The sequence below is a fragment of the Sorex araneus genome, chromosome 10, assembly GCF_027595985.1.
Source record: "Sorex araneus isolate mSorAra2 chromosome 10, mSorAra2.pri, whole genome shotgun sequence".
Lineage (NCBI taxonomy): Eukaryota > Metazoa > Chordata > Mammalia > Eulipotyphla > Soricidae > Sorex > Sorex araneus.
Window position 1 is genome coordinate 56591096 of NC_073311.1, and position 21072 is coordinate 56612167.

At 37.7% G+C, this 21072-nt stretch overlaps 1 protein-coding gene across 1 annotated transcript in view; it reads right to left on the reverse strand.

Annotated features, from left to right (window-relative positions):
- SLC15A5 (solute carrier family 15 member 5) overlaps positions 1-21072 on the reverse strand; it is a 92874-nt gene that overhangs the window by 18676 nt on the left and 53126 nt on the right. The window contains exon 7 of the mRNA XM_004611363.2: positions 18179-18307. Within this exon, the coding sequence (XP_004611420.2) occupies positions 18179-18307 (129 nt within the window). The remainder of the gene's footprint in view (positions 1-18178; positions 18308-21072) is intronic.

Genomic DNA, 21072 nt, shown 5'->3' on the forward strand with positions numbered 1-21072 from the left:
AAAAGACCTTAAAGAATGAAAGTAAATTTCAGGAAAAAAAGGAGCTACTATATTTCTTGGATTAAAACTACATCGTAAAATTGTGGTAATCAGAATAGTCTGGTATTAGACTAAATATAAATATAGATCAATAAAACCAAATTGAGAGTGGAGAAATAAACCCAGCTGTATATTGACTGCTAATTTAGAATAGTAGCTAAGCATATTCATGGAAAAAGGGAAGTTTCTTTAATAAACACTTGCGAAAACTGGATAATTACATAGTGGTCTAGAATAAAACTAGACCATCAACACACCACAAAAATTAATTTCAAAATGGATTAAATACTTGAACATAACACACAAATCCATAAAACATGTAGAAAAAACATAAATGATAAGATGTTAGGCGTTATTCTTTCTATATAGATTCTCCTTCTCAAACAAAATGACTGTCACTGTCACTGTCATCCCATTGCTCATCGATGTGCTCAAGTGGGCACCAGTAATGTCTCCATTGTGAGACTTGTTCTTACTGTTTTGGCATATCCAATACGCCATGGGTAGCTTGCCAGGCTCTGCCATGCGGGCGAGATAATCTCGCTAGCTTGCCAGGCTCTCTGAGAGAGAGGAATCGAACCCGGGCCGGCTCTATGCAAGGCAAACGCCCTACCCGCTGTGCTATTGCTTTAGCCCCAAACAAAATCAAAACATAAAAAATAGGATATATAAAACGAAAAAGTTCCCACACAATGAAAGAAACTATTTTGAAAATGAAATGGCTACATGCTAAAGAAAAGAAGATATGGGAAAATCAAATTACACATCCGACAAGAGATTAATTTTTAAATTTTGTTTTGTGCCGTTCTTGGTGCTCTGTAGTTATTCCCAGGGCTCTTGTGGGTCTCTTCTGAGGAGTTTGTTCCTGGCAGTTCTCAGGGCTACTTCATGTAGTGTCAAGAGTACAACTCAGATAAGGAAAAAAAAAAGATGAAATCTTCCTCTTGATGGCAACATGAATTAAACTTCGGGGGATTAGTGTAAGTGAAATTATTAGAGAAAGATGCATACACTAGTTTCTTTCATGTGGAAGATAAAACAAGACAAGCAAAGAGAACCCCCTAAGACTTTACAACAGAGTAGTAATTACTAGGGGCCAGTGGACTCTTGGGGTACATAAGATGGGAAATGGGTGAACTTTATGGTGGTGATGATAACTAAATTTTTGTCTGTGATGATAATTTAGTATATACTGATGTCAAAGCATAAGCTGTACTCCTGAAACTACATTATGCAGTAAGGCTTTACCTCAATTTAAGAGAAAAAAGCAGAGGAAATAAAAAACTCAGAAAGCTGGCTCTGAAATAGTTCTAAGTTCCCATGAGATCTAACAATAGACTCAAACATAACTAATTAGTTTCATTGCACTTATCCTATGACTGTGGAATATTTATATTTTCACAATATAAATCAAATTATGTTTTGAAGGTTATTTAAAGCAAAAGTGCTTAGTATAATGAGAAAATATTCATGGATGAGAAAATTTTGTTGAATATGTATACCACTGATCTCCAATCACCAGTCCAAGGACTGCTACCCATCTGCAGGTGTAGAAAGGTTGAAAACCACTAATCTACAACCTTGATTATAACCGCTATTAGTGAACTGATATATAGGACAGGTGATGGGCCACACATATAAAAAAGATTGAGGAATGCTGTACTAGGCTACCAAAACTACATAGAGGAATTTGAAGTTCATCATAATTACCAAAATTGGTAAGTTTGGTCATACACACCAAAAAATTTTGTAAATCACTAAGTAATTTTGTATGTCTTCCCTTAAATAAAATGTGTTAAATCCAGGGAATAAATATGATTTGATGTGAAGATCACTAATGTATAAAAACCTATTAGTCAGTAAGAAAAAAACACAAATAGACCAACAGAAAAATGGGCAAAGAACATAAAGCATTATATGAATAAGGAAAGATAAAAATGCTTATAACATTAAGAGTGTCAATTTCCCATTCTAAAAATATAAAATAATGGGATATAATCTTCTGGCAATTAGATTGACAAAGACCTAAATATTATCATCATATTTCAGGGTAGAAAATTAATACATCGAAACAAGTATTTTCCTGACAAAATTGTAGCATAATTGCTGCATTCTTTTAGAGAACAATTTGATTTGCTTCTCCAGGGTCTTTAAGATATTTATCCCCCTCGAAGGAATAATCACATTTCCTAGATCTTAAGGTGAAAATAAGTGATGTTGTTAAAGATGATACAAAACAATGCATGGGCCAGAAAGATTGTTCAGTGATCTAAATGCATTGCCTTGCCATGAGGGAGTCTGGGGTGGGTCCCTGTCATTGAATGGTTCCACAGAACAGTACTGAGAGTGAATCTTAAGCTCCACGTTGGGAGTAGCTTTAGAATGCATCTGTGTGTGGGTCCCAAACAACAAAAGGATGCTCATCTTAGTTACATTTATAGTATTGGAAAGTTGGGGAAACAATATAAACATTCCCTAAGAAGAGAAAAGCAAATTAATATTCATACATTTACACACACATATATCCATGCAACAATATATCTGAGTGTTAAAGTGTGATTTGTTTTTTCCCAAGAATTTTATTTTATTTTATTTTCCCTCATTTAATTCTTTTTTTAAAAAAATTATTTATTTTTAATTAGTGAGTCACCGTGAGGGTACAGTTACAGATTTATACACTTTTGTGCTTATGCTTCCCTCATACAAAGTTCGGGAACCCATCCCTTCACCAGTGCCCATTCTCCACCACCAGTAAACCCAGCATCCCTCCCACCCTCCCCAATCCCATCTCCCCCCACCCCACCCTGCCACTGTGGCAGGGCATTCCCTTCTGTTCTCTCTCTCTAATTAGCTGTTGTGGTTTGCAATAAAGGTGTTGAGTGGCCACTGTGCTCAGTCTCTAGCCCTCATTCAGCCCGCAACTCCTTTCCCCCACATGGCCTTCGACTACATTATAGTTGGTGATCCCTTCTCTGAGTTGCCCTTTCCCCAGAATGTGAGGCCAGCCTCCAAACCATGGAGTCAACCTCTTCGTACTTATTTCTACAATTATTCCCAAGAATTTTAAATGATCAAATGATGTGAAAATACGCGCCCACTATTACTAAGTGGGCATTACAAAATGGGCACTTAATACAAATTTGTTTATTAAATATACAGCCGAATCTATTCAGACCCTAATTAAAAAATATATGTAAATATAATACAAATAAATATGGAAAAATATTGGAGGAATATTTACGTGAATAATATTTGGAATTATATTTTCAAAGTTATCCTCCCCCTCCTTTATAGTATGGATTTGTTTTTATCATATATTACCTGTGTAATGGAGGAATAATATTTTAAAACAACTCATTAAAATACATTTAGAAAAATTTGATTTCTAAAAATTGCCTCTGACTTATTATGCAACAGAATGTGGTGATTTTCCATCACCAACAACTCTTCTTCAGTAATTAAAATACTGTAACTTAGAAGTTAAGTGCTATTTATAAAACTGTCCTAAGATATTATTTTGAAAATCATGATATCCTAAGTCACAATAACCAGTGAATTCTTTGTACTAAGATCTACTCCCCTCAATGTTCTGTCACTGAATTCCCTACTGAAATCCAATCTTTACTGAATATCTCAAGTATATGTAGCACTATTTTAAGTACTATGGCATATTACTTTTGAGTTAAGGCAGATGTCTGCTATCTCTTTCTGGAAAAAGATGCAATATTTCCCCATTTTACTAATTACTACTTTATTTGGAATGTAATGGAACTTTAAAAACCTTAACGTGTGCCTGCAGGAATCCTTTAAAATAATTGAGTGCTGTGATTAATTAATTTCCTTGGATTTCTTTAGATTTTTTTAAAGTTATTTTGTAATGCTGATGATTTAGCAAATATCCAAAATGGTTGAGACAAAAAACGAAAATGGGTTTTGTGTCTTATTTTAGGCACATCTATCACTTCACTGTGTGCTTTTTGCTTGAGAGTAAAGAACTTTGCAATTAAAAAGATGTAACAGTCGTTCTCTAGGGTAGATATGCTTTGGTGCCATGGGAAATAAACCCTGTACAGTAAAAAGAGCTTTGGAATCATGAATCCACCATCACTATATGATTTGGGCAACTTATATAACTTTCTGAGCTCATTTTTCCTCTTGTATATGATGGGACTACAAATATCTAACCCCCAAAGAATTGTTGTGAAGATTTAATGAAATAATATCTTTGTGAAATGCGTATAGCAAGGTCTGCATATAACTGACACTTAATAAATGTTAATTTCTTTCCTTCCTCCTTTCAGTAACCTGATTTAAATGCTTCATTTGAGATTCATAGCTCTCCTACCTGAGTTAATTTTTAAAACACATTAATTTTCATGATACCTGAAGGAAATAATACCTAACAACTCTATTCTAACTTTGACTTTTTTTCTGTCATTCCCCCATGTTTATCTAGTACAAATTCAAACTGCTATTACCCTTAATTTACAGAAGAAACGATAGAGGCACAGAGAGGCTGAACTGTTTGCCTAAAGTCATATAAAGGAGACAGAACACAAATCGGATGAATGGAGAAAGTGAGACTGGGCTCTGGTTAGGCAGAAGCTCAATACATTGCTCTCCATAACAATGGATGTGCCTGACTTTAATTTGCATTTCCAGTTCTTGGGAATTGTGGATACAAAATGAAGTCAGGTTGCTGTTTCCAAGAAGGGACACTGTGTCTTTCAAAATTGTCGAGAAATTGCTATGCATTGTTCACCTAACTGCAGGGAGAACAGGCATGGGTGATATTTGGGATAACAAGCTTTCTTTTAAGGGTGAGTTCGTTCTCTTGAAGAGCATTGGGAGGTAAAAACCCATCAAGATAGTGTGTTCTCTTGATGATTTCAATGAATTATCATGGAAATGAGTTTTAGAAGAGAGGTAATGCTTTGTGATAATAGCCCGATAATGCCATTAGCTATGAACTGTAATTGTAATAGCATTAGTCAAATGAATATATCTGATATTAATTTGAGTGTCAACTATTTCTATAAGGTTCTTCTTGTTAATTAAACATCAGCCTTGGTATTATTAATTCAGTCTCTACCCAGAGCTTACACATAGTAGGAACCCAATATGCACTTGTGGCCTGAATTAATAAATCAGTCTCTCACTGAACCTTTTAAAATAGCTAAATGTTGAATTTTTATTAATATCATGGCTTTTATAAAAATATTTTTTGGGTTCAGTATCCAACTGTTTTTATAATTTATTCTTCATTTTCCACCATTGGATAGTTAATGGTATAGATGATTAATTTGAAAGTTTGAGAAGGTTTTTCTCATACTTTGCATGTCTTGAAGGGAAATGCCCTACCCAGTTCACCCAAAATTATTTTAATTGAGGAGACCTTGTATCCTTCTTTCCATGTCTACCCAACATCTTCATGCCTACAGTGAGTTCTGGACAGAATCATGCCTTGGGACAGTTGTAACAGTCTTCATTGGTGTCACTTTCAGCAAGCTGAAGACTTCTCATCTCTGTGTCATCTTTTCTCCCTTTCTCTGGAGAATTGCCATCAATCAGCATTCTATTCTTACCCTAAGTCTCAATCAAGTCCTCTGCTAATATGAATGGCTCGCTGGAGCTTTCTTAAAGACCAAAGTAGCCAAAGAGAAGGACTACCACGGCAATGATAGTTGGAAATGGTCACTCTGGGTAAGAACTGCGTGCTGAAAGTAGGTAAAGGGACAAACATGACAACCCCTCAATACCTGTATTGCTAACCAGAATGCCCTAAAAGAAGAGAGAGAGAGAGAGAGAGAGAGAGAGAGAGAGAGAGAGAGAGAGAGAGAGAGAGAGAGAGAGATATGAACTCAAGAGAGAACACAGGCTTCTCCAAGAGCAAGGAGAGCCCCTACACACATCCTAGCATTAGACACGAAAGCATGAAAGTTCACATCTCAAGAGGGGAGATGCGGGTGACACATGTGCTCAAGCGCCACATGTGCTCGGCCATGTGAGTGCAAGCAGCGTATGGGCTTGGGCAGCATGTGTGATGTGTGTGCTCTTCCTTTGTTCAAGGTGGCTTTTATAGGGCTTCTCCAACCTTTCCCCAATTGGGGCTTCTTCCTACATAAAAGTGCGTTGCTAGGGAGGTTACCAGGGAGGTTGGGAGTGGTGATGGTCTTCTTTGGGCCACATCACTAAAGTTAATCAGATTGAGGGAAAGGTCAGAGGGAATTTGAGGAATTTCCTTCATGGGAGGGTCCAATCTCCTCAGGGTCCGCTGCTCAAGGTCTTATCTGTATCCACAAAGTGGATCAGCTCTGGAATTTTCCTCCCAGAATTTTTGCTGACCTGTTTTATTGTCCAGGCCCTTTCCCTATCTACCTGCCTACATCATATCCAATCTGCCTTCCCCTAAATTCATCCTCTTCCTACCTCAGTGTGTCAGTGCAGAGTATCTACCCCCCAGTAAGAATAGTCTCATTTCTTTCCATTGCATTTTAGCTTCTCCATCAGTGCTGGATATTTTCAGCAGTTAAATATGCTCAAGCATTTCTATCAGGAAGTATCTTGTACTTGCATCAAAGCTTCCCAATAAGATACAGACTCACAGGTACTTTTGAATTTCAGAAAAATTATAAATTGTTATTTTTTTAGAATAAACTAATGCTTAGTATTGCCTAAAAATATATTTAATGTCAGGTATGTCCACAATACCAGAGGGGACATACTTAAACTAAAATAGTTATTAGCTATTATTTACCTCAAATTTTTTTTTTCTTTTTGGGTCACACCTGGAGATGTGCAGGGGTTATTCCTGACTCATGCACTCAGGAATTACTCCTGGTGGTGCTTGCGGGACCATATGGGATGCTGGGAATTGAACCCAGGTCAGCTTTGTGCAAGGCAAACGCCCTACCTGCTGTGCTATTGCTCCAGCCCCTTTACCTCAAATTCTAATTAAACTGGGTGGCCATGTTATGATTTACTAAACATAACAAATCCATCCATATCTTTATCTCACCTCCACTTTATTTCTCTTTATCTGAGTGCCAGGTTCTTTAGGAAAGACATTTGAACACTGATATCTTTTCTTTCCTCATTGACTAGCTCTTTTTCAACCTTTCCTAATCTGTTTTTCACTTACTCTCTTACTAAAATTATTAGAGCTCATAATGTCACTAAATCTATGGATATTTTCCATTTTTCATTTATTTGATCATGTAGCACTTAACACAATCTACCATTTCCTGCTTAAAACATTTCTCTCACAGTGAATACATATGTACACATACATATGTGGACACACACACATGCTAGCACACATTGATCTGGCTGTTTTTTCTGTTTCTTTGTCAAGGTCATTTTTCTTCCATCTAACCTCAATGTTGAGACTTTCCACTCTAAAGAAATGGGCTGTCTTTTCTTCTCAAATTTAATATTTACACGAGGTGATTTTATTGACATCTCTGAGTTAAAATGTTGGTTTTGTTCCCAACCCAGATCATCATTTTTTTATGAACTCCAGATATTTCCATTTGCATGTCTTTTAGGTATGTCTAACCTAATGTGTTTATAAAAATGAGTGACAAATTTAAAATCTATTTCTCATCTCAAATTTTCCACTTGAAATCCAAACAATACTTTTGAAATCCAAAAGTATTTGGCCCATCCATTTACTATTGGCAGAATCAAGGATGCTTCTCTGATACAATTTGTCTCTGCTGTCTTCTAAGTCATATCAAAACCATCAATAACCACTGTGATTTCTGCCTCCAAAATCAAGCTTATGCCTTTGATCTCTCCCCATCTACCCACTTCTTCTCTAGTACATGATTATGCTAGACTTGCCAGAATGACTTCAGTTGTACATTTTCCCCCAACTGTTTCTTTTTCCATTCAAATTGCACTGCACCTATATTGATATTAAAACACAAGATCATGTAGATCATGTTTCTTGTATGATGCCTTTATTTTTTCTCTTGTAAGTTCTAAAAATTCCCAGCGAGACAAAGAGCTGTTGTATTTCACTTCTGATCTCTTAACTTGACTTCATGCAGTTCTCTGCCCTTCTAAATGTATTTAGGTTTCAGAATTGCTTTTGGTTTCTTCAATGCACTTAATAATTTTCTACTTCCAGGTCTTGATATAAGTGCTTTCTACCATCAATACTTCACTCCTATGCTCACCAAACTAAACACTACTTATCCTTCTAGTGCCAGCTTTAATACAATTTCCCAGTATTCTTATTGTACACATGAATGGTTTCTAACTCTACCCAATGTAAGTTTGCCATGCTGAGAAAATTCCTCCAATGACATGGGTTCATGAGACCAGTAGGACTTCCAAAGAGCACTTTGTTCTATTTCCTCTCATCCCAGCCTAGACCTGGAATTGAAGTGAGCTCTGACATTTTGGGACACATTATTTAAAATTTTTTAAGGTAATTAGGTAAGATAAAAAAGGGACCAGGATGACAATGATAGCTGGAAATAATTACGCTAGACAGGAACTGAGTGTTAAAAGTAGGTAAAGGGATATACCAGATAACCTTTCAGTATCTGTTATGCAAACTGCAATGCACGAGAGAGAGAAAGAGAGAGAGAGAGAGAGAGAGAGAGAGAGAGAGAGAGAGAGAGAGAGAGAGAGAGAGAGAGAGAGAGAACCTTCTATAGATGCAGGCTGGAGAGGGGAGTTTGGGGAGAGAAGGGGAAATTGTTGCTGGGAAATGTACACTGGTGGAGGGATGGGTGTTGGAATACTGTATGAATTAAACCTAATCATGAACAACTTTGTAAGGGTCTATCTCACAGTGATTCAATAATAAAATCTTTGAAAAAAGTTTAAGATATTTTATTTGAGACACTGTGCTTTAAATTACTATTAATGACAGTGTTTTATGTGTATAGTAGTTCACTACTACATCCTTCAACTGGAGTGTTTGTTTCCTTTCATCATTATCTCAGTGTTCCCTCTTTTTCACATCTACCCCCCTGCACCCTCAAAAGTATGTTCAGTTCTGTAAGCCAGATCTTACTTTACGTTGCTTTTGGAACATGTTCTTTTCTTAAGGATTATTAATGTACCACACCAGAAGCTGATAACCACAATAGCCCTAGCCACCTTGAAAAATATTGAAATCCCACTCAAATTATCATAACACCTTAATTAATACATTGATTTGTATATATTATAAATATCATTTATGTTATATATTATCTTCTTGAAATCTTGAATGTCATTAGTGATACCATTGTAGAGAAGGAGATAGTCAGAAAAGTTTATTAAAGAGCTGAATTTTCTTAGGCCATGAAGGGTTAAACTGAGTTTTCTCTATTTTTTAAGTTAGTTTTTTATTAAGTCACTGTGATTTACAAAGTTATCGATTGCTGAGTTTGAGGTATCTACTGTTCCATCACCAACCCCACCACCGCTGTCGACTTTCCTCTGCCCGTGTCCTGAGGTTCTCTCCTAGCTACTAGCCCGACTTTTTTACAGGAACAATTATAAGCTAAGTTTGAGCTCAGATTTGTCTGACTCAAAATTCTGCTCTGTTTGCCTCTTCTGAGCCATGAGCAATGAGGAGTTGTTTTCTATGACTTAAGGGAGAAAAAACTCGACCTCAATTTTGTTCGGAACTCTACGACCCGTGAGCAATTCCAAAGGATTTGTAGAGTGGGTACGAAATGGTTCTGGACACCTAACCCTGTTTTACCAGAGTCCTCTGCCTCAAGTTCTTACCATGACTGTGGGAGCTGTAGGGGTCTTGCCACCCTGACCATCCCCCGCTCAGTAACCCTAGGACCTCTGACATCATAGAGGGTTAATTGGCAAAAACTCAATTATGCCACCAGAGGCCACTTTTTCTCCAGTCTGTGTCTAAAAATGTGTCATCTCAAAGCCCTATGGAATTATAAACAAGATAGTGATGTGGATTTAAAGAAATGCATCTCATGAAAAAAATGAGAAAGGATGGTGATATGCAATTGAGTAGCTTTCTAGGTGTATAAGCATTTTCTTCTTTCAAGTTTATTGTAACGGCAAATTCATCAAGAGGAACATGACATTTTAAGCTGATATGAATATCAGTGGCCTCAATAATCATGGGTATTTAAATGAGAATTCTCAGGATCAGATTTTACATTTTAAAAGATCTTCATGGTAGACTTAGACCGAACATGATGGCCATTCAATACTTGCATTATAGACCACAGCACCCTAAAGCAGAGAGAGAGCAAAAGGGAATGCGCCTGCCACAGAGGCAGGGGTGGGTGGTGGGGGACCTGGGGTGGGGAGGTAGGGAGGGGATAGGAAGGATACTGGGACAATTGGTGGTAGAGAATGGGCACTGGTGGAGGGATGGGTACTCAATCATTGTATGACTGAAACGTAAGCACAAAAGTTTATAAGTCTGTAACTGTAAGTTACCTCACGATGATTCATTAAAAAAATAAAATAATAATAATATAAAAGATCTTCATGGCAATTAAGCAGCTAGATTCCTTGCTGCTTTCCCACAGTGTAGGCAGGAAGGATTAACAGGGACAAGGGGATGGAGACCTTGACCTCTTGGTCCTGCTAGCCTTCCTTTTCTCTTGGACATTCTGCTTCAGACCTTTCACTCACACACGTGTCCGAAACAAAGATGTCATTTTCACTGAATTCTATTTTGTTATTTTTGTCAAAGGGTAATTTAGAGCTTATGCGTGTGAGAAAATTGATCTAGCTGCTAATGGGATCGAGGCGACAGCAGCGCCTGGCTGACTTCTTCACTCCCTTCTATTAGCATTGCTACTTTTAGATAAACTATTCCTGAAATGATTAGTGTTGGAGGATGGGTTTAGTCTTGTATCTTCTCCTTTAAAGCACTCAGAGTTAGAGATCCCAGAAGGATCAGTTTTCTCACTTGTACTGAAAATGTCACTCTAACAGTTATCTGTCTGCACAGTCAAGTTTTGAGAAATCTTTTGAATTTACCGCATTCACACCATTCTCCATCATGGTGCTAAAAATGACTAATGCAGCTTGGAGACAAGGAGACTGTGATAACTGATCATCTTTCCAATCATATACCGACACTTACACACACACACACACACACACACACACACATACACACACACACCCCATACATATGCTCAGCTGACATGAATCCTTAAACGTTTAAAATACCCTACATGCTAAACGGAATGCAGCGACTCTAGGGTGGTGCCTAAACAGACAGTGAGAGTGTTGATTTCATTATAGTCAGCTCTGTCAAAAACATTGGTTGTTTTACCAAATAGACTGATCTTGTTGTTAACCAAATGGACCACTATGATGGATGACTTAAATTTTGCACTCAAAATAATCTGTTGCATTAACATTTTACTTTTACTTTTATCTTTACTTTTATCTAATACTTTACTTTTATCTTTCATCGTCTCTGAAAAGATGAAATGAAGCATTCATCTTTTTGTTTGTTTTGTTTTGGGGCCACACCTGGTGGTGCTCAGGGGTTACTCCTGGCAGTGCTCAGAGGACCATATGGGATGGCAGGGATAGAACCTGGTCAGCCTTGTTCAAGGCAATTGCCCTAACTGCTGTTCTATAGCTCCGGGATCTAATCGCAAAACATTTTGCTTTCTAAATAGGAGAAAATAGTGTTTGAGAGATGACGATGTATCCTCATACACAGTCAAAGGATTGTTGACGTTCAGGAGTCCACATTAGTCACTCTAAGCAGTATTATGTGCCTAATGTAAAATACTTGAAATGAACTTTGGTTCCTTTTTTGATTAATGCTACTCTGATGAGTAAAGGGACTGTCACAAACACAGATCCATCCTACTCCCCAAAAGACGCGACAGAGTCTCTTGTGATGTCATTTAGGGAATGATGGGGAAGAGAGTGGGCTGAGTTATAGTAATTAGGTGAAGTGGGGATGATTACATCCAGAAGGGGAGGGTTCCTTGGCTGTCTTTTACTATAGTGAGTTGGCAGGAATTTTCCATGAGACTCTCTCTGTCTTTAAGCCTGTATAAGACCTGAAATATTTCTCAATTACCTGGAAGAAGCCTAGGAACTTCCTTACTAAATTTGTAAATGATGCATAACTAGGAAGCAGAGATGAGTAATACTCTGAACAACAGGTCCAGATTTTTGAAAGGTTTGTGTTCTAGAATGATGGGCTGACATTTATTAAGGTTAAAAATTAAGACTTTAATTAAAAAGAACTATCAAGTTGATGAAAGGGAACTGAGTATCTTAATCTTTTTAAAGCTTCAGGGTATTTTTTTTGGGGGGTGGAGTTGTGGGGTGATACACCTGGCAATGCTCAGGGCTTACTTCTGGCTCTCAGGAATTACTCCTGGGGGTGCTCAGGGACCATATGGATTGCCGGGATCAAACCCTGGATCAGCCACATGCAAGACGAGCAAACACTCTACCTGCTCTATCTCTCCAGCTCTGAAAATTTTAGATTTTAATGAATCATAAGAATAGAGCATGAGTCACACTGGCTTTTGGAATTCAGAGGGAGAGGAGATCACTAAAAGAAACAAATCGAACCTGTTTGCACACAAAAGCTTTGCATAGCATACTCAGATCAGGTTGGTCTCTCCCAAAAGAGGTCAAAGAGACTTTTCTTAGTGTACTCAAAATAGAATTTTTTTTTTCAGTGTCACCTTGGTCCCAGAACTAAGGAAGCCCTATGGGCCCCAGGAGGTCTGTTTCCATTCCGTAGGAATGTAAATTATTTCAACTTTAGAACCCTCAAGGCCTTAGAGGTTGAAAAGATGCATCTGCTCCTACTAAGTCCTTTGTCCTTTTCCTAATTGAAGAAGTAATGGCTTCTCTCTAATATCTGTGTTGCAAATCATAATGCCCCAAATTAGAGAGAGTGTGAAAGAATGTATCTGCCACAGAGACATGGAGTGCTATAGGGTGGGGATGTTGGGAGGGATGCTGAGAATAATGGTGGTGGAAAATGTGCACTGGTGGAGGGATGGGTGCTCAATCAATAATTGTATGACTGAAATGTAATCATGAAAGTTTATAATTGTATCTCATGCTGATCCAATAAAATTTATTTTAAAAAAGGAAGTAATGGCTTCTCTCCCTTTTTATGACCTAGAAGAATGTAATTTGGGGATATCAACTGGATATGAGTTCCTCATGAACATGTTCTTTGTATTGGAGACTCATCTATATACTCAGAGTAAAGGAGATCATCCATCCTTGCCATGTGACATAACCCCCTTTTCTTATGCCCAAATCACTCACTGTTACTGTCATCTCATTGCTCATCGATTTGCTCATGCGGGCACCAGTAATGTTTCCATTGTGAGATTTGTTGTTACTGTTTTTGGCATATCGAATACGCCACGGTAACTTGCCAGGTTCTGCTCTGCAGGCGGGGTACTCTCGGTAGCTTGCCAGGCTGTCCGAGAGGGGCGAAGGAATTGAACCCGGGTCAGCCGAGTGCAAGGTAAAAGCCCTACCGCTGTGCTATCACTCCAGCCCACCCAAATCACCCAGTACAGGATAAATACCAGTGCTTAGTCCCACCGTGTTTTAAAACGTATGTCACATAGATATGCATGTTATTAAATTTTGTCTTTCACTCCTAATCTGTCTGATGTTGATTTGTCCAGCCTAAAAAAGAGCCCAGATGAAGTGGGGGATTCCCCCCAGCATCATGACAGTAAAAACAATTTTAAGAAAGCTATTGGGCCCATCATATGACTCAGTGTCATAATGCATCAAGGGCTTTTGTGAGACCATGAGCTTAATCCTGGAGCCACCATACTTGCAGAAACCGTGCTCCTGACTGACCCCAGTGAGCAATTCCCCAGAAGGGGTAAAAGAAAGGGAAGATACTGACAAATTATTTTTGGTTTAATGACAAAATGGTTGGTCTAGATCAGAGTAACTTTATTGAGAACTTTGTGTATTAATTTATCCTCATAGCACTGTATTATTTATTGATATTGACATAAAAATAAAGGACATGAATAGTTTAAAAGAGAACCTAGTCTCTTAACGTTGTACTATATCATTGATTTAAATATCTATCAAATGTTTAAAAGAGTTCCTATGTGACTAGAAAACTATCGTGCTCTGTGCTCCATAGTTATTAACTACAGATGAATAGGCTCAGATTTCTTGTAAAAGTACAGAATTTTGGGGGCGTCAGAAGACGCTAGTATATCTACTTTTTGTTAGCATTAGACTGGATGAAATATTATGTAAGTTCCAGCCATGAGATTCTATCTTATTGGGATATAGCATAGCACTGTAGCATTGTCGTCCAGTCCCGTCCCGTTGTTTATCGACTTGTTTGAGCGAGCACCAGTAACGTCTCCATTGTGAGACTTGTTGTTACTGTTTTTGGCATATCGAATACGCCACGGTAGCTTGCCAGGCTCTGCCGTGTGCATGGGATACCCTTGGTAGCTTGTCAGGCTCTTCAAGAGGGGCCGAGGAATTGAACCTGGGTCGGCTTTGTGCAAGGCAAACACCCTACCGCTGGGCTATTGCATAATATTATGAATAGAAAAAACTCCTGGCTAGGGAGATAGTACAGTGGGTAAGACGTTTGCCTTGCACATAAGAATCTGGCTTGACCCCAGCACCGTGTAGTCCCCTGAGTAGCAACTGCTGTTATTCCTGAGCACAGAGACAAGAGTAAAGTCTGAGCAAGCTGAGTGTGGCCCCCAAACAAGGCAAAAAACCCCATAACTGTAGAAGCAAGTTAAATTAATGTGTTGTAATTTAAATGGTGTTCTCGAATACAAATTTAGATTGTAATCCACATAAAGTCCCATTTTTTTCTGAGATGTTCTAGGTACAGCTCCTCCCATATACACTAAATTTCTGCAAAATTGAAACTTTTGTTATTCTGTGTCTTACTATATCTAGATTTTTATCCACAGTAGCCTGTGTGTAGTCTGTATGTCTCCAGAAGGAATATTTCCGTGACTCTTAACCAAAGCTTATTGAAATCAATGTTGGCAGTGGTTTTGGAATGAGAGAAGGATCAGATACTACCTGTGATCATGAAAACACCCCATTTTCTTTTCAATACCTTAATTGTTGTATTTAAAACACAAGGGTAAGTGGACTGGGGTAGGGGTGGTGGATATATTAGCACTTTAGTGATATAGTGTGGCAACATTGTGCCTCTAAAACAAACAGTTATACAGTTTTGTTTTGCTTTGTTTGCTTTCTGAGTTATACGTGGTGATGCACAGGAGTTAATCCTGGCTCTGCACTCAGGAATCACTCCTGGCAGTGCTCAGGAGACCATGTGGGATGCTGGGATTTGAACCCGGGTTGGCCGTGAACAAGGCAAACACCCTACTTGCTGTGCTATTGCTCCAGCCCCAGTTAAACAGTTTTAATTCAATATTTTTTACACCATTAAGCCAATATTACTTCAATAAAAATAATATAGTGAAAAGAATAGAAATAATATCATCTTTATAAGACAAAAATAATATAGTGAAAAGAATAGAAATAATATCATCTTTATAAGACAATTAAAAAAAATGAAATAGTGATATAATGGTATGATACCACGCTATGCAGATTCTCAGGAAAAAATATTGTTTATAGTGAATATATTTGCATAAATAGTTGAATTTGTAATAAGTAATTTGCCTGGTCTTTGTCCATGATTCCTGGGGGACAAACTATACCCTCTGAATTTCTTGAGTGATTGGACTCTTTGTAAATCATAGTGGAAACTCATCTGACGGTTTAGGTTAATGAGACAACTCATAGTGGATTCCTAAGTAGTTCATGCTGAAATGATGACACAGGATGGGAATTGGTCAATCAGGAAGACCAACCATTTGATTAGAGTTGGGGTTCCAGACATACGATATCACCCTAAGCTCTGGGAGAGAAAGAGGCTAGAGATTGAGATCAACCATGAAACCAATGAATCAATGAATCAATTGGAGATTGTAGACCTGTTCCCTAAGGCTTAACCGTAGCTTAAGCATAGCTTCCATATTCAGAGGACCTACCCTGGGCGACAATGATCTGCATATTGTCACATACTGGTGTGCTGGCTAGCATGGTATCTCTGAGGATAAAGGAGGTTCTATTGAGGAAATCCTCACAAGTTTTGTTCCATGTACCTCATTCTTTGCCTCATTCTGATTCATATTCTTTTGCTATTTAAAAAGTTATCATCGTAGGCATTGTGCTTTCCTGAGCTCTGTGAGTCATCCTAGTAAATGATCAAATCTGAAGGAGTCTGTGGGGATCTCCAAATTTATAACCAGTTCATCAGAAGCAATGGCAATCCTCAAGAGCTTGGAATATGACTGATATCTTAGCCTTTATAGTCTTGTGGAAAGCTTAACCCATAAAGTCTGACCTAATTCTGAATTAAGTTGCTAAAGTACCAGCATAACAAATTTACATTTACATAAAATACAAACAGGTAGTATATATTTAACATTATACTTCTAGAATATGTCAAATGGTTTGGTTATAATTTTGCTCTAAGTAAATTCTCAGAAATATTTCATTGAGTAATATGAAGAAAAGAAGGAATATATGTTTAAGATCTGTTTTTGGTAGTTATAGGTTAGGATTTTCCAGGTTGTGTTATAAAATCCTAATATTATACTTCTTTCCTTATTTCTTTTTTATTTTAATTTTTTTTAATTAATGAGTTACCATGAGGTGCAGTTACAGAGTTTCGTGCCTGTGTTACGGTCATACAATACTCGAGTACCCATCTCTCCACCAGTGCCCATTCTCCTCCATCAAAATAAAGAATATAACCATCAGAAAAATCAACAGCTTGCTACAGTTTCTACATGTTGTTATGACAGCTTGGATTTGAGCCCTTTGAGTGCTAGAGCCATGTCAAACATAATTCACTGTGGCACAGAGTTAGGGACATAGTGAGAAGTAAATACGTACATAACTTTTAACTTCTGAGTTTTCTTAGTTAACTAAACTAGATAAACAGATAAGGAAGGAGCAGGGTATAATCTTGTTATCCATCAATCAAAGGTTATAGATATGTTCCCTGGTACTTAACTATTGCTATAATTTATCATTCTAAATTTATTGATTCCTAAAGCTTCTGAAAATGTTGTGAGGATTTGGTGATGATTTTTTTTTTACCCTGATATCTATTGTGCCCCGTGTTCAGCAGCCAGTGGATCCTTGGTATTTTTTTTAACACTTAATCCAATTAAAAGGAGTTTGTCATTCATAGAAGTTATTTTTTCATATTTTTACAGCAGGTAATTTAATTTCTTCTGAGTAACTCTTTACATTACTTTTAAGATCACAATAATAAGTATAGTTGAGAGTAGAGAAGAATGAACTTTCAATGTTTCCCATAAAATAGGCAACAGTATTTGTTTAATGTAAGCTATGTTAACATATTAGAAAGATAAAGGAAATCTGAACTTAAAAAAAAGCAAAAGGCATCTCACTATGACATATAATCATGATTGTCTTTCTGTTATTTCTATCAGCACATATAAGAGTGATCCTTTTTGTGTTTATATGTGGAGTTTTTAGGTTGGTCTTTACACCTGACCAAAACCTCTAAGGAGAAAAATTTTCCAAGATCATTTGTTATTCAACTCATAATTTCTCTTTGGTTGCATAGATAAAATTTGTAGCAAATCACAAGGGAAAATGATCACCCAGATACCCCATCTCCTCTATTTAAGTAGAGCTTACCTTTTCTGAGGATTATCTATGACAGCTATGAAGCATTATTGAATATAAACGCATTGAAAGACCTAATAAGCATATAATGACCACTTTGTTTTAAAATACACTAAAGAAAGACAGCAGACAGGGTCTCTTGAGAAGTGACATTCTGTAATTACCTCCTCCTATCAAAAGAAAAACAATTCCCAGAAATTAATGAATACAGCAAGAGTCTATTTCCTATCTTAATTCTATCTTAATTGCAAAAGTGGATCAATTAAAAAAAGGCTATGCTAGCAAAGCCCCTCTCTTAAGATTTTTTCTCTCAATTCTTTAGTTTTCAAGTGTAAGCACATATATATACATATATATGCATGCATATATATGTGTTTCAGCTCATATATATAATATATATTTGTGTGTATATATATACATATATATATGTATAATCATGTCATGAACCTAGTTTTACCTTCTGTGAGGAGATATATCACCTGCACCAACAGTGCCCCTGTGAAACAGCCAAATCCATTGAACAGAGTCAGCAAATTCCTAGCGCTTCCTCTGATGGTTCTTGGGACAAATCTGTATATGACAGAGACTGAGAGAAAAAGAGAGGGTGGAAATTTAGAATTTAGAAACTTCTCTCTGAAATACTTAGCTGTTCAACTCAATGTTGAGTGTACTGCAAAACAAGCTTACCGGTGCTGTCAAAATTTGGGCTGGCCTTCATTATGTGGAAGTTACTTCACTGAGATGTTTTATGATGTTGCAATTTGCAGATGTCTGCAAGTAGTAAAATGGGGAAAAATGTACTCTAGTTCAACTGTGTCTGGTGCTTGACTCTCCCCATAGAGTCACTGAAATTTTACCTCAGATAGATATTTCTGATGAATTTTTGATGTGGCCTGTGCTCAGTGATGTGACAATTCATCAATAGACCTATGATTCTGTGATTCTATATGTCATTAAAAGTATTATGGAAAGCTTGCATTTATCAAATAAAATTAGCAAAAGAGGTTAAGAAAAATGTCTGTAGTTAAAAAAAAACTGATGCTCAAAAATCTAAGGTCACCAATTTTAATAATCTGTGACTTTAGTTGTTATTTGACTTTTTAGGCCTTAAAAATCCTTCTCTGTAAAATGGGAATCACATCCTTTTGCATTTGCTGAGGGGATGTGAACAGTGCTTAATTATAATACATTAAAGTGCTTAGGGTGATACTGACTTGTGGGAATGGAATACAGTTTTTCTATTAAACAGGCTGTGAGACTCCGCACAAAGCCCTTTACTGAGAGATCCAGTTAAAAGACAGATTGGACCTTTAGCCTGGGGTTCACTTTTTCTTTTTTCCCCAAAGTTGCTGTTGGAATCCCCATGATAAATTTTCATGGCAAATTTGAAATAAAATCAAAGGAGATATATTGATTTGAAATGTCCAAAATAATTTTTGGACATTAGAAGGATGAAAATAAGTATAAATTATTTCATCTATATCACCTTACCATAAACCTATTCAGTTATCTGTGAAAATCTGAGGGATATATGCTAAAATATTTCTACTTTAATATAATTTTCCGGAGTTTGCTTCAAACTCACATAACACAGAGGAAGAGGCTCTGAGAATGAGGTGAGAGAGAAAGTTTGGACATGACTTGAAAACTGTCCAGACGGGAATTATGCTAATCCTGCTTTTGTAACGTGTGTGGTACAAAATTATAAGGAAATGCATTAGACGGCAGGAACAATTTTAGCTTTGAATGGCTGAAGTTTTGAATTTTTAATTTTTCCTCTCCCTGTGCTTTTGTGCTGCACAAATTTCTCTACAATGAGAGATTAAATTTCATGTAACACAAGTGGTGATAGAAAATTGATATACTGTGAACACTTAAACCTCTAGTTTCATTCTCTAGAAGAAGAAAAAGATCATATTCTCTCCTGCCTTCCCTCCCAGGAAAATTTCACCCTTGGCTTATATGTATTTTGCCTCACTCAAACTCTGCATTTGCCCAGTAATTTAAATGAATTTTAAATGAATGCACAACTATGTAAAGTAAGCATCTTCTCGTTCCTCCTTGTTTTTGTGTGTGTGTTCCTGTTTTTGTTTTTTTGTTTTTGGGCCACAACTAGTGGTGTTCAAAACTTAACTCCTGTCTCTGAGCTCAGAGATCACTCCTGGGGGGGCTCGTAGGTCCCTATGGGGTGTCAGGGGTGCTGTACCAGGGCTCCAGCCCCTTTTGTAGCCCTTTTTGCATTGAACATTTCCCTTCTGAGTTCTGCAGATCTCCCCCATGCATTGGACTCCAGGTAGGATGCACAATGCAGGGGCAGGGAGTGGGGAGCCTTCCTGGATTCTGATCTCTGGTGGGGGTGAGTAGAGGTAGTGCTAACTCAATACTTATTGGGGGTGAGGGAGATGGTGATGATAAACAGGTTAGGGTGGGGGGACTCGAGTGTTAGTGGAAGGGGCCTGGCTGTCATGGCTGTGCTTTGCAGGACAGGTCACTCGCAGAGAACCCCAGCTCCAAGCCCACAGATTCTTTCATTTCTCAGGACGCTCCAAAGGCTAGTGTGAGAGAAGTGCTGAAACGGCTTTGGAAAGAAAGGATTCACAGTTATACAAAAGGTTTGGCTTATGAGCTTCCCTCTCTATAAATATGAGGAGACAAACAATGGGCGAAAAGACTAAGTAGGCTGATTTCTTTCACAGAGGAAAAGCGCAGCGTACAAGCCCATTATTACTCTGCTAGTTAATTATTAATCCTATGCTTTTCTCCTGCTAAAACTTCTGGTGCGGTATATAATTCATGAACGCACTTGGCCAGCTCTCTGCCTGCTGCTTAATCTCTCTTTGGTGTCATTTTAGTAGTTTTGAAAGCCTCCGGTTCCCTTTTAGAAGACTTAGCTTTTCAACTCTTTGAATCTCCATTCTCCAGCATCTACTGGCTTGTTCTGATTAGTTTTGACTCCAGTGATCATCGACTTGATTTTTAAGGCACCGGGATACTTCTTTTACCGTGTTATGTATGGATATTATCAACAAGTCTGCCACTATCCTAAAATTCTCACTTTACTAGGAACACAGAGGAGGAAAAACGAAAACCACTCTCAGTGCATGTGCCAGCTGATTTTTTCTTTCTTTTTTTGTCAAGGAGAGTAGCAATGTGCAGGGTGGCCGCTTAGAGTCTTCGAAGGAGAACCAAACGAGTGAATGTGGAGTCCAGACACCACACGGCTGTTGCCACCTTCCAGAGGCCTTTGGCCTTGGGCTCTCACTGCTGGAAACTTCCACTCCAACATTTCTAAAACAGTTAAGATACCTTTGTGCTTGGTGAGAAGTTCTTTTGAACAGGTGGGGAAGGACT